The sequence below is a fragment of the Suncus etruscus genome, chromosome 6, assembly GCF_024139225.1.
Source record: "Suncus etruscus isolate mSunEtr1 chromosome 6, mSunEtr1.pri.cur, whole genome shotgun sequence".
Taxonomy (NCBI): domain Eukaryota; kingdom Metazoa; phylum Chordata; class Mammalia; order Eulipotyphla; family Soricidae; genus Suncus; species Suncus etruscus.
This window is the reverse complement of record NC_064853.1, coordinates 11,489,057-11,504,250: the sequence shown is the minus strand read 5'-3', so window position 1 is coordinate 11,504,250 and position 15,194 is coordinate 11,489,057. Positions and strand designations below refer to the sequence as shown.

General features: G+C 36.9%; 1 protein-coding gene across 4 annotated transcripts in view; it reads left to right on the top strand.

Annotated features, from left to right (window-relative positions):
- Positions 1-15,194, top strand: part of MIER1 (MIER1 transcriptional regulator) — a 59,695-nt gene that overhangs the window by 7,356 nt on the left and 37,145 nt on the right. For 2 of the 4 annotated variants that reach the window (XM_049774404.1, XM_049774408.1), the window contains 2 exons: positions 8,080-8,104; positions 12,700-12,845. In XM_049774404.1, coding sequence (XP_049630361.1) covers positions 8,080-8,104; positions 12,700-12,845 — 171 coding nt within the window. The remainder of the gene's footprint in view (positions 1-8,079; positions 8,105-12,699; positions 12,846-15,194) is intronic. The other 2 variants (XM_049774407.1, XM_049774405.1) reach the window with 1 other exon arrangement.

Genomic DNA, 15,194 nt, shown 5'->3' with positions numbered 1-15,194 from the left:
CTATCAGAAAGCCTGGATAGTCCCATTTTAAAATGAATTTTATAAACAAAGAATTTTGTCTCCAGCTCTTTTATTTAGTGAACTAGTACCTTTGAAAAATATGCCCTTTCTGTTCTTTAATTGTCGATGGTTTGCTTTTAAATAGTGAATTTGAGGAAGAGTGATCTGTGTTTCTGGATCTATGCTCTCTGAAACGTGGAGAGATAAATACTAAAACTAAGGATATCGTGATCTCTATTTTTTAGTAACTAGGGTGATTAGATATGGACATTTAAAAATATTCAGGGGAGAAATGCTTGTTTTATGATGTGCTTTTTCCTTGCTTCTGTGTGAGCCCTCAGTAGATTTATTGTTTATGATGACAACATAAAGCAACTGATCATTCAGATTTTGTGCTATTTGATTTTTGGCTAAGTAGACCTGAGAGTTGTAACTAACCAGCGAAATAGCATTTAGCACAAAGCAGTAACATGCGTTTATTTGCTAACTCTGAAGGGAAAAAGGGTTATTGAAGAAGCATGTCTCCAGAGAAAATGTAGGTATATTAGGCTTCTGGGGTTTTTTGGTTGTTGTTTGCCCCGACCTTGTTTTTCTAGAAAAACAATTAATTGTAAATGCAGATTGCTTTAGATAGGAACAGAATAGTAATTTTCATTTGAAATCTGATTTTTTTAGTCAATCCACAATAGAAAAGATATATTTAGTGATTTTTTCAAATAGTGATAAACATTAAGAAACATAATGTACTTAGAAGTAAAGTATACTCCCCTTTTAATACTCCTTGGTAATATTTCTCTTCATTTATTCCTTGTAATTAGTTATCAGCTTTCTAAAGGTTTTACTTGTCACACTCAGGAAGGGAAATTACAGGGCAGTTGCAGTTTTATGAAGGCAGTGAGAAAAGAGTAAGAGGAAGAAATAGTTGATCCTCTGGGATTTATATGGTATGTGGTATAGAAGGGCCTTTGGGAAGGAATAATTTGACTTTTATGTCAGTGTTTGTAAACACATGAAGGACTTTCTTTTCGAGGAAAAACCCAAAACCACAATATAGCACAATATCTGTATTTCACCTAGGTCATTCTGCTGTCATGAAAAAAAAAATTTTACAAGTAGAAAACATTTAATCAGCTCATTTTCTTTTCTGTATTAGCTTTAGGTGTTTTAATTTTTCTAGAGTTTGATGCAAAGCTATTCACTTTCAAAAGCAAACTCTTTGCACATTTTTAGTACATTTGAATTTTTTTCCCAGAAAATTAGATCATCTGCACTATTACTTTTGAGAGTATTAACATCTACTCTAGACAAAGCTTGTTCTACTGCAGCGAAATTATTTAGAAAATAAATCCGATATTGGTGATTTTGTGTGTGTGTGTGTGTGTGTGTGTGTGTGTGTGTGTGTGTGTGTGTGTGTGTGTGTGTGTGTGTGTGTGTGTGTGTGTGTGTGTATGTGTGTAGGAAATTTTAAAATTTTAACCGAAGCAGGTAGGAATGCCAGTACTTGCATCCTGAAAAAGCTTAAGACAGAGGAAGTGTTGAAGTGCTTGATAGGTAGAAGTGGTTGGCAAAAGAAGTAGAGATATGACTTAATTTTGGTGAGGCTACCTTACCTAGTGTTCCAATCAATTAGAAAATAAAACCTACCATTAAAACTTATGCATGTCTTTATAAAAAGTAATCTTTCTTTTGCATAAAGTCCCAGTATGTTTCAAAAATTTTGCAAATGGTTTCAAAATTTATTGTTGTAGTTAAATGTTCATCTCATTCCTATTTTAGGACCTGTTCTGGTTGACCCATTGGAGAATGACTTAGATTATCCTTGTATAGATACAAAGTTTATAATTTAGTGCTCTCCAGATTAATGCACAATTACATTATTTCCCCTTAACATATCCAGACCTTTTAGCCACTTTTTTCCCCACTTTTGGGCCACTCCCACTGTATTGAGGGCTCACGTCTGGCTCTGGGCTTAGAATCACTCCTTGGAGGAGTGCTTGGAGGACCAAACTAAGTGGCACTTAAATTAAGACGGGAACCTAGGCTCCTCGGAATCCCTCTTGCTTAATAGCAATGGTTCATCCTTTAAATTATTACGACTGTAGAAACTTACTAATTTTAACTTTGGACATTCTTAATCTTTTGTGCTCTGGATTCCCTCAGGGAAAGGGCGAAGTTAAGGAGTTTGATTCTATATGGAAGAAGTCCGAGTCACTTTTGCTCATCACTATAGGTGGATTTCTGATTCCATCTGATTCCTTCATGACTTCGCTTTCCACCTTCCTTCTCCATCTAGTCTGATTTAGTGTCGACAGAATAGATAGTACATTAAAGGGAAAATTATTTCATGTAGTTATATTCATGAAAAATATGCCAATGATTGTATTAGAGGGTGTTATTTTATGATATTTTTTTAAAACTTTATTGATTGATTGATTGATTGATTGGTTTCTTGGCCACACCCAGTGACGCTCAGGGACTACTACTCCTGGCTCTGCACTCAGAAATCGCCCAGCAGGCTGAGGAACCATAAGGGATGATGGTAATTGAACAGGGTCCTTCCTGGATAGGCAGCATGCAAGGCAAATGCCCTAGCATTGTACTATCTCTCTGGCCCCTATGATACTGTGTTTTGTTTTGTTTTGTTTTGTTTTTAATAAATGGTAATATTCTAGTTCACTAACAGGATCTTATTCTCCCTTAATTGGTAGTGTTCTGGTTTGTGGGCTAGTTAGTGCCCACCAAGTTAGAAAATGCAGAAGAAAAATAATATATCGAAAAACACAGAAATAAAACAATTTGGACATACTTGAGGCATATGACTGCTGTTTGGAATTTGAACTAAATCACATGAATAGGTTAAGTTGCATATAGAAGTTGAGTTCATTTTTTAATGCAGCAGCCTATTTATAATGTTTTCTGCACTGCTAAGTGCTGTTTTCTGTAGCAAATAAAGTAATTGTATATCTGAAAGAAAACTTAATAATTTCCGATTTTTCATTTCTGAAAAATTACTGTAGTAGGTTGCAACCAGAGAGAACAGCTGTTGAGCCCTGGCTTTGCCCACAACCCACCCTGGGTTGCATCCCCAGCACTGCACCTGGTCTCCCAAGCCCACCAAGATTGATTCTGATCCCTGAGCGCAGAACCAGTAGTGAGCCCTGAGAACTAACAGGTGTAGCCAAAAAAAAGCAAACAAACAAGCAAACCACAAGAAAACCTAGCACCCCGCTCCCACAAATCAAACAAATTGCAGTACTAGATTTTAGACATTTTAAAGTGAAGGCAGAAATGAAAATTGCTCACAATCCTATTGAGTAATCTTCGGGTATTTCTTCTTTTAAAAACAAAAAGTAGATCTGGGAGATGGATTAAGTAATAGAGCACATTCAATACCTTCTTTCCCTATTCCAGTTCAGATTCTAGAGATAAGTTAATAGTTGTTATGTATGCGTTTGGGGGAGCAATTCTTCATGTTCAAGCCCATTTAGTTCCTTCTTTGCTCTTTTTTATTTTTTTGGTTTTGTGGGTCACACCCGCCAGCGCTCAGGGGTTACTCCTGGCTCTATGCTCAGAAATCGCTCCTGGCAGGCTCGGGGGACCATATGGGATGGCCGGGATTCGAATCACCGTCCTTCTGTGTCTAAGGCAAACGCCTTACCGCTGTGCTATCTCTCCGGCCCCTACTATTTTTTTTTAAAGGGATGTATACACATTAAGATTTCATCCTCAGTCAGCTCACTGTAAATAGTGCTCAATGCTTGGAAGAATGATTCATTATATTTCTTTACTAGCTGGTTAAATGATTGACAGACTTGACATTATTTCCACTTTTGCAATGAACATCTTAGTTAATAGATGCTCTGTATTTGTCTTAGTGTGATTTATTATTGATTGATTGATTGATTGATTGATTGATTGATTTGGGTCCTACATCTCTGTGCTCAGGACTTATTCCTGACTGTACACTTAGGTATCATTCTTGGGGAGCGTGGGGGACCAGAGACCATATGGAGTTGTGGGGATTAACACAGTTGACCACATGCGAGCCAAGCACCATACCTGATGTACTATTGCTTCAGTCCCAGATTTTATTTTTCTTCTGAGATATTTTAGCAAGGGTTAAGTTCACAAGCTGGCCAAATGATCTCCAGAATAATTAAACCTACTCATGTTTCTACTAATACAATGTGTGAGTACATTTTAATCCACTTGTAAAATCTTTACTGCTTACATTTTATGGCCTGAGGTTTTTCTAAAATAGGCTGGTTGGCTTTATTTTTTTTCTTCCCTCTTTCAATTAGTTCTTAATCAGAGATGTAGGTTTTCACTCTGAAGGGTATTGTTAATTCCTAAAGAGGCATTGATAATTATCTCACTTTTTTAATGACATAACCTGATCACATTTGTTTTGAAGTCGTGGAGAAGCCCTCTTTTTTTTTTTTTTTTTGGTGCGGGGGAGCTATATTTAGTGGTACTCAAGGGATATTCCTGGCTGGCTGAGCGCTCAGTGGTTGCTCCCTGTTGTTTCAGGTACCATGTCGTACCAGGGACTGAACCCAGACCTCCATGCACTTATTGCCTTTTAATCTTAGCCTCAAAAATAGCTTGGGGTTTTGTTTGTTTGCCCGCCCGCAATTTGTATCACTTGGCTTACTCCTGGGACTGCACTCAGGAATCACTCCATATGTGGTTCTTGGATCAAACCAGGCCAAAACAAATGCCTGCCCTGTTGTACTTTATTTCCAGCCCTTGAAACACATTTATAAATGGAAATGGAAGGGGAAGAAAAAGGAAAAATTACTTCACATAGTAATGTTTCCCCGTGAGCTTGAAAAGAAATTCAGTTTCATCTCTACTATTTACCATGGCACCTTGGTAAAGTCTCCTTGTCTCCGTGGATTTTCTGATCTATAAAACTAGGTTGGTGCGACAGGTTTCTGTTTTTAATCACCAAATTTATGATGATGGTGATGATAAGTTTGGACTCTTGAAAATAGGCAATATATAAAGATAATTCATTAATGCTATTTCCTTAAATATCTAAATTTAAAGTATTCTCGTTCAGTCTGGAATCTCCTGAATTGCGGTGTTAGCTTTTATTTTCAAAGAGTCACAAAGGTGGGAGTAGTGTTTACAGTATGAATTATGTTCAAATGCTGGTTTTCCAGAAACTTTTAATTAGATAAGATTTTAAGAATCCAATCTTCCTCCCACTCTTTCAAGATCATGCAATGGAAATTCATTTTAAACAAAATACTGAAGATATGTAACTGGGCAAACCATTCCTGCTTCCCCTTCCTCTTATTTTAATTTAAACATTCCATCAGTAAATCATTTTGAAAGAATTCTTCAAACATTCCATTGTATCTGGCGTAATAGCATCCTTAATGCTAGCTTGAAACCTTGGGATTCTACTTTATGTCAGCTGTACTTATAAATGCTCCCAGTTCTCTAAACATTGATGATCTTAATGAATAGGGTACATTTGAGGCCTTTCTCAGCACTCTATAAAGTGGTAACTATTTACTAATAAAACAGCAATTAGTATGTTATTTAATGGCATTTAGTGCTTTCTAAGATATTTTACTATAAAAATACAGGTGCCGTGCACAGTTCAGTATCTATCATTGTTGTATCTATCCGAAAAGGGTGTCTATATGTTATTCTTTAGTAGAATAGAATAACTTAATCAGAAAGCCTTTATATTTGAAGACTTAAATGGAGTAATTACTGTAATATAAAAAGCCTAAATGTTAATTTAAATTATGTTAAATTAATTTTTGTTAATGTCTGATTTGAAGAAACGCTGTTTTTCTTGTTTAGGCCTTTCATCTCTCAGCCATGTGCTGAAAAGGAAAGACAGATCAAATAGAATAGTATTGCTGTGGCAGTGCTTAAACTTAGGAAACGAGGCATAACTTTGTGAAAGATAAGGGAATCAATATTTCAAAGCATTGATAAACTGCTAATAATGATTTGTGTGTCAGAATTGCGTCTCCTTGCCCAACATTGTTAAACAATCTAGAAACACTTGATTGGGTATGGTGGTGTTAGAGGGACACTCCCAGGGCCCCTCTGCCACTTCTCAGCGAGCCTGCTGCTTGTTCAGTAATAGGGCCTGTCTCAGATGCACTGCTGCTTGGGAGGGTCAGAGGAGTCCTCCAGGTCCACAACCCAGGGTACTGGGCTGGCCTCAGACTAGACAGGCACTTACAACCCTGCCCTGGCCGTAGAAATAGTTTTGTTTGTTTGTTTGTTTGTTTAGCTTTTCAGCCACACCCCGTGATGCTCAAGGGTTACTTCTGGCTATGTGCTCAGAAATCGCTCCTGGCTTGGGGGACCACATGGGACACCGGGGGATCAAATCACGGTCTGTCCTAGGCTAACGCAATCAAGGCAGACGTCTTAAGGCTTGTGCCAACACTCCGGCCCCTAGAAACAGTTTTTATGATCACATTACTTTCCTCAGGTCCCCCTGCTCTCCAGCTGCAATCCAAGGAAGAGTATTTAGAAATCGCCATGTATTAACACTGTTCTGGCAACTTAACTCTTAAATACCGTGGTAGGAAATTTGCAGATATCTCTGAATAGCTCAGTTTTATGTTAGAATAAAAGAAGAGACTAGAATGAGACCCTTGAAAAAAAGGTTTCCTCAAGAAGAATTGAAGTGTCTACTTGGAATCTACACCAGTTGTTTTCCATTTTCCCCCCCTCTCTGACTGACAGTGCTCTGTGACCTGTAATTGAAAGAAAGCACTGACTTAGACTATTACAAGGGAATAATGTGGACTGTGTCTTTGTTTGTGTTTGGGACAAACCAAGTGGTACTTGGGGCTGCTCCTAGTCGTGCTTGGGAGACCCTACATGCAAAGATGCATTTCAGCCCTTTGAGCCCCCTTTCTTTGTCCCTGTTTTCAAAATGGTCTTTAATGCCTTAGAAAAACTTGTTTTAAACGTCTGGCTTTGAAGTACTGAGTATTTTCCTCAGTCTGTTTTGTTCTTTCCTCTCAGCCTCATTAATTGATCAGAAAGGAGGAACTACTAGAATTCTGTCTCCTCTTGGCTTTCCAGTGTGTCTGACTTTCAAAGAACGTAGAGCTCTGAATGAATTGGCTTGGTTTAGTTAGGAAGTTTGTTATTGAAGCATCTTTTGACATTTTTTACTACATGTATAGGATTGTATCTGTAGATGACTTAATTATAATTGAATTAACTGAATTAAAATGAAATGCAGCCAGTAAATTGTCAAGTGGTGAGCATCACTAAAATAAGTTGCTAACAATTTTATCTTTAAATTTTCCAAGTGCTTGTGGTTAAATTCCTGAGCGGTAGAATGATCCAGTAATTAGCCATTTTTGTCATTATCCATATAGTTTCTTCTCGAGATTACTTTAGAAGGTGGTTAATTCTGGTTTTTTAGTTTTGTTTTGGGCCATACGTGGTTGTGCTTGGAGTTTCTCCTGGCTCTGCACTAAGGAATCACTCCTGGTGTTGCATAGGGAATTATATGGGATGCCAGGGATTGGACCTGGGTTACCTGCATTCAGGTTAAAGGCCTTACCATTGTGCTGTTGCTTTGGCCCCATTCTATGAATGTTTAAAAGTGTAAGGGTAAGATAGGACTGTAGCTCAGTGGTAGTTTCCCATGTATGAGATCTCAGTCACTACCTAGCACCGAAAAGGAATGTATTAGTAAAGTTAACCTAATGTTTTGTGCTTAAATATTTTAATTTTTCCTTCTTTCTTGCAACATAGTTTTTAGTTAAAAAAATTTTTTTTTGAAACTTGTTTCCATTTTCCCTCACACATTGTAAGCCAGAGACCACTTTATAGACTTTTTCCTATATTTGCAGACAGTAGTTCAGAAAACTAAAAACCTGAATCATGTTGCTATTTTTGTTTCTAGATTAAGGAATTTTTTGAAGTGGAAATTTTATCTTAAACAAACAATTAATTCAGACATTCAGTTCAAACTTTATGGTAATATTGGTGTCATGTTAGTTATTAAATTAAGTTCTATAGAGTTTGTAAAGATGTTACTAATTTTCTTCTTTTCTCCCTCTCCCCCTAATTCTTCAGCCATCTGTTGAATCTTCAAGTCCAGGTAAGTAGTTTCCATGTCCTTAATAATACCTATTGATAAGCATATATTCTCTGAGTTGCATAAATAAAGGTTTGAGGATTTAGGCTGTCATCTGATATGTTCTTGAATGCTTTTCTGTGGGGAGAAAAAGAGATGGATAAAATGTTCCATTCACTGCCCCTGAAGGTGCAGCTGATGCTGTGTGATTTTTATTTATATGAAGTGAATTTCTTAGAGAGATCATTTACTAGTATCTAATAGTAAATGTCTAGTAGTACTTGTATTGAAAAATTGAAAAAATATTATTTAAGAAAAACAGTTAATGCATTTAGTGAGGAAGAAAAATGATAAGCAGAAGAATTAAGAAATGAGTATTTAACATAAATTTAAGGGAAGCTATTTATAGGTTTGAGTAATAGCATTGGTTGGTTTGGGGGCTACACTTAGCAATGCTCAGGGATTTCTTCTCTTTGTACTCAGGAATCAGTCCTGGCTGTGCTCAGGGGACTGTAATAGATGCTGAGGATTGAACCTGGGTCAACCGCTGCAAGGCAAGCACCTTACCTGCCATACTATTTATTACTCGGGCCCTGGCTTCAAGTTTTATCTTCTGACCAGATATCTTTGGACTCTTCCCCCCTCTCCCCATGATATAGAGCACAGACTTTTTTCTTCTCCCTACTTAGAAATTGCAAATCTATGATCTTTGTATTAAATCTTGTCCAAAAAAGATTGTTTAGTTGTAGATTATAATAATATATTTAGGAGCCGAGGAGACAATTCACGAGTTAAGGCATGTCCTGCATGTGCAAAGACCTGAGTTGATCCCCCAATCTGCTTAGGGTAGCCTTGGTCTGCCCAAGTCACCACTGGGGCTGCATTGCCTCACCGTATATTCCACTGTCATTGGGTTGGCAGGATATCATTGGGAGTGGCCCTTGGATCTCCTGAGCATTGCTTGGGGGCCAGCTTCCACATCTCTCATTGAAAATATTTCCTATAAAATACAGATTTACACTTTTCATGGTCAGAGGATTCAACACCATTGGGTACACCATTTTCGTGTGTGACATCAAATGATTGGAGTTGAGTAATAGTTGGGAAAGAGTTGTACTAGTCTTTCTGCCTCAATTTCCAGGATTTACCAAATAACAGGCCTGGGGACTACCTTTGGCATGCAGGACAGGGAACCATTTCAGAACTGTCCAGGATACTGGAGAGTAAAAGGAGCTCTTTGAGTCATGGCCACGTGTTAATTTAAAACATTACACACGTATTGTTTAATGTTCAGTTATGATCAGAAAACTTGTCAATTAAAAGTGGTCATCTTTCCATGTTTATACATTAAAATTGGAGCTTATAGAAATGCTTAAGAGTATACAAACCTTTCTTTTTCTCCCCATATTTTTATTGGAGAGAATTGGGCTAACCTCATGAGAGTGCAGGGCTTACTCCTGCCTGTTTTCTCAGGGTTCATGCTTGCTGGTACACTGGGGACCATGTGTGGTGTTAAGGAATTGAACCAGGGTTAGCCGTGTGCCAGGGAAACGCCTAAACCCTTGTACTATCTCTCCAGTCACAGAATGAAACTTGATAAAGTTGTTTCTAGACGGAGCAAGGTGTTTTAAAATAGATAGCACTATTAGTCTTCTGCCTAAAAGCATTGTTTATTTTTGTTGCTAATACTAATTGAAGCAAATGTAAAGATCATGGGGGGAAATTAGGAGTAGAGCTTAATGTGAGAAATGATTTTAATTATTTTTTAAATGTTCAAATGACCCTTGTAATAGATGTGACCAGGCTAAGTGATTTCTCTTTGCCAGTGTGAACCAATATAAAGTGCGCTATCAGATTTGACCATTTACCATATTTCACTGTATTATCATCACAGATTTCATGCCTTTTTTTTTTTTAAGGTTGTAAGCCAGTTTTAAACTGACAAAAAGAGAGTGTGAAAGTTATGCAGTTGTAATGATAATACAAACCTGTCAGGATAGTAAACAGTAAAAAGAGGGACTTAGGGAAGAGATAGCAAAATTATTTATGAGTTGACATGAGATGAATAAAACTTTATTTTGCTTTTTTCTACCTTAATAATTTTTAAAAGGATGGAATTTTATTTGTAAAGCAATGATTATTAATGCTAAAATAAAATATTTGTACATTGATTCAGTTTCTTTATCCTTAGTAATTTATATCCAGGGACTGGTTGGGGTGGGGATTCCTTTCACCTAATGATGTGGTTGGTAAATAACAAAATAACAAAAAATAATACAATAGTGAGTTGGTCCTAGAGAACAAGGTTAGAAGACCTCCCCCAAATCAGTTTAATATAAGAAGAAAATTGAAAATACAGACAACAGTACAGTTTATAATGTGGGATAAAGAAATTGAGCAAGAAGGGAGAAAAGGTTCTCTTATCCTGCTTTTCTTGTAGCGGAGGGTAAAGTGGCAAAATTTTATATATAATTGACTTTGCAAATAATGACAAAAGCAAGATATTCAGGTAAGTCATGTGAATTTATGTTCTGTATTGGTGTGAGCTTAATTATTTTTGTTGGCAGTATATTTAGAAAAGTTATTTTTGACAGTATTTGCATCTAGTAGAAATTATATTTTGATCAGGATAATAGTATGCAGAATTGTGGTCTTAGAGTCTTATGGTCTTTTTGCTTACAAGGAAGAAGAAAAGTATACTGGCATCTGTAGGAATCTAATTATTTAATACTGGGTCTAAGATTCTAGCTTCTTAAACTGCAGGTTGCAATTGCATATAGGATCACATAATGTGGAGGTTTTCAAAAATAATTTAAAATTTTCCTTATCAGATGTTTGATTTTTATTCCTTTGTATATCCAGGGTCATGTAAAAATTTCTTGGGTGAAAAGGAGTATTGAGTGGAAAAGGCTTAAGAAGCTCCATCCTAGAAAATTTCTGGGTGGGTTTTGGGAATTTCCTATTTAACCACTCAGAAATAAAATAATTGGAAAGCTACAAGAAAGCTATAACTGGATTAGTGGTTCTTAAGTTATGTTTTACAAACCTCTTGTGACCTATCTCAAACAGAATAAGGTGGATATCTAAATTTATACCATCATTTTCATAAATTTTAAGAAAATTAAGATAGCATACTATTCTAAATGTTTTAATTTTGTAAATTGATAAAAACTGATCAATTGGGGTCAAGAAGAGAGAACAGTAGGAAGGACACTTGCCTTGCAAACAGCAGACCCAGGTTTGATCCTTGGCATCCTTTATGTATCATCTGAGCTTGCTAGGATTGATCCCTGAGTACAAAACCAGGAGTAACCCTCTGAGCACCACTGGGCCTGGCCCCAAAACAAAAACATCACTTTGATTGTTTGACTCAGATGTACTCCTGATGGGTGATTCCTGAGTTAGTCATTATATACAGTACCTTATATTTTGTATATTTCATAGCTTGTGTTTCTCAAAGTATAGTGTGCTGAGTGCTTTGCCACCAAGTTTGATTTGCAGTTCACTCATTTTAACTAAAAAGTACATATGAGACCTGGAAGTAGGTCTAGGCTTCAGATCCCATCCTTTCATGCCACCTACTTGCTCAGTTTAAATATGCTACCTAAACAGAGCCTCAGCTTGTTATTTTCTTCATAAATTGGAGAATAGATGGAGATTAAATGAGATTGCGATAAAGTAAGTACTTGATCCTGTAGTTTGTACACGACTGTTGTTCTAAATATTGGAAAGTATAGCAAGTGACATAAACCTAAGTATCAGGTGCTCCCTTTTCTCTCAGATGCTTTTCAAGGGAGAAATCAACCTCAGGGAAAAAGTTACTTGTCCTCTTACTGGTGAGAAACAGAAGACTATTAACTTTAGCTATTTCTGTTAACTATTTAAATCAGTGGTCAAAAATTGCTCATTGATTTTTATGTTAACTCATTTGCTCATTTGTAAACAGTACTTTTGCCAAATGAAGTTTACGTTTTGACAGTGCCCAGATGTGTGGCTAGCTCACAGAAACGTAGATCCAGTCTTTGCAGTCAGTCTATTCTTAGTAAGGCTTGAGCCTGTTGTGTACTCCTGCATCTCGCAGCCACTGGGCTAAAGTGGATTCGATTTAAGCATTTAAGCAAAAGTACCCACTAAAATATCGTTGATACCTTTCATAGTCAGATGATTGTACATGTATTGCTTAGATTTTTTTTTTTAGATTAAAACTTTTAACTTGATATTTTGTGGTGCTGGGGATTTAATTCAGAACCTCACGTATACTACACAAGACAAGTGCTCTGGCACTGAGCCACATCTTCAACCCTGCAGTGGTTTAAAACACTGTAGTACACACTTATTTTCTTAAAACTGCTTGTGCCTTTTATTTCCCATTTCCACTTTTTTTTTTTTTTTTACAGTTGTAACAATATCTAGATGTGAGGCGGGGGAATGAACCTTTATGAAGGGGAAATTATAAGTAGTAAGAGCAAGAATTTGAAAAAATAAACAGTAGTATTTGCTGTGCATAGCTTTCCCTGGTGCTTTGATTTATATCTAGCTTCAAATAACATACATTAAATTAATTTTTATCAGAGACACTTAATTTGGTTTACCAAACTTCTTAAAATATTCTTTGCCAGGAGGTTCAGCAACATCAGATGACCATGAATTTGATCCATCAGCTGACATGCTGGTTCATGATTTTGATGATGAACGAACATTAGAAGAGGAAGAAATGATGGAAGGAGAAACAAACTTCAGTTCTGAAATAGAGGATCTTGCAAGGGTAATAATAATAATAAATAAATAATAATAAGCCATAGGATGAAGTAGTTACAACTTGAGAGGAAACACTTGAAACTGGTTGTCTACCTATGTTGGGGGGGGTTTATGGGTTTTTTTGTTTTTGTTTTTGCTTTTTGTTTTTTTTAGTTGGATCTATATAAAATACTGGAAAATTCTTCGTGTTCCTAGCTTGAAAATGAAAGGCATTTTATTCAGTTAGTTATTTGGATTTTAGGCCACACGAGCAGTGTTCGGAGATTGCTCCTGGCAGTGCTATGGAACCATATGGTACTAAAGATGGAACCAACCCAACCCGCCTGCTAGTTTTAATAAGCCTGTACTTACTTCATTCTGTTCTCTTTAGCCTTTTTTAAAGATTTTTTAAAGGCAGTTTTAAAAGAAGAGGAGGCTGGAGAGATTGTACAGCACAGCAGATAAGGGCCTTACCTTGTGTGTGGCAGGCCCAACTTAATCCCCTGCACCAGAAATGGTTCCCTCAACACTGCCAGGAATGATCCCTGAGCACAACCTGGTATGGCTCCAAAACAAAGATAATAGCTTTATTATAAGAAACAAGTCAAGTAATAACTTTGCTAATACACCACTTATATTGGGCAAAATGTACTATATATATCCTAGAATCAGGTTTCTTTGAATCCTGCATAGTCGCATCCCCTCACCAGTTACACCATCTCTTACTTCTTTTCTCTTCTATGCCAACAATATTCTTTCCCAATCTCTCTCTTTTCCTTCTTTTTTTTCTGGGACCAGGGATTGAGCCCAGAATAGCATACATCTAAAACTTGCACTGCATCATTGAACTATATCTCCAGCCTTGAAAGCAAATTTCTTAGGCTTTAAACTCCCTCATGACCACTTATTTATTTACTTCACAAAGTGTTCTACATTGTCTTTACCTGCTTCTTAACATGAACAGTGACTTCCTGTCAAGTTCCATTGTCACCTTTTACTACCAAGAGTTGGCATCTCTTCTATTCGGACATCTTTCGTTCAAGATTTAAATGTTGGAACTTCCTGACTCTTGGGTTTAGACTTCTTTTCTTTTTCTTCTTTTTTGGAGGGATTAGGGGAAGTTGGCCACACACAGTTGTTCTCAAGAGTTAACTTATTCCTGGCTTATGTTCAGGAATCACTCCTGGTGGTACTCAGGACCATATGAACCATTGTCAGCTGCATGCAAGGCAAAAGCTTTTTTGTTCGTTTGTTTGTTTGGAAGGCCACATCTGGAAATGCTCAGGGGTTACTCTGTGTGCAGCACTCAGGAATTACTCCTGGAGGTGCTTGTGGTGACCATACGGGGTGCCATTGATCGAAGCCAGGTCAGCTGCATCGAGAGCATGTACCTTACCCACTGCTATCACTGAGCCCTGGGCTTCCTTTTCTTCTGTCTCTAGATGTGAAGATCTGTAGATCCTTCTCAGGATCAGCTGCTTCAGAGTCTAACCACAGACTTTTAAAAAACAGGTGGTTCCTTTGCCTTTTCTCAAGCATACTGAATTAAAATCTCTAGATCTGTGGACCAAAATATTCATTTCCATTTGAATATTACTAAGTTAGATGATTTGGCCTGATCTGTTACCTTGTTCTCTATATGGTAAATATTCTTTAGTTCATTTTTTTAGTATATAACTATTTTGTTCTCTGATTTTGTTTAGCCATCTTCTTGACATTACTGCTTTGGTATCTCAAAAAATAGTACTAGATTTAAAAAATTTCAAAACAGAACTATTGATGTATCTTCCGCCCCCCCCCCCATGTCCTCTGACTTTTCTTTCTCATTAATATGGCACTAATATTTATCCCTTTGCCTAAGTAAGATGCCAGGTTGTCATTTTTTCCATTCCTAATACCCAGTTTTCATCTATATCACAGGAAGCCAAAAGAGCCTGATGCAAGTTCTGTGCCCCCTTTTAGTCGGGTCACCATCATCTGTGGCATAGGCTACTGGGGTAGCTTCCTTACTTGTTCTCTAGTTCTTTTCTCCACTCTTCCTTCTAGTATGTTTGCTTAACAGTCATGGTGATCTTTCCAAAACAGAAATTAATTTATTTAATTTCCTCTTTAAAATTCTTTAGTGACTTTACTAAATAAGAAGAAATTCTGTTAAAAACAAAATTGCTCTTAGTGACAGTAGTATATAGTTGTTACTTCAAGCTTTCAAGAGTGGGTTAGAAAAGCATGAAGGACCTGGAGTCTAAACTTTACTTTAGAAGTAGCTAGAAAACGATTCAGTAGACAGGGATAATTCCTTTGATGATTCATATTAGAGGTGAATACTAAAAGAAACAATTTAACTATCAGTCATAGTTACTTCATGCATTTATGGAAT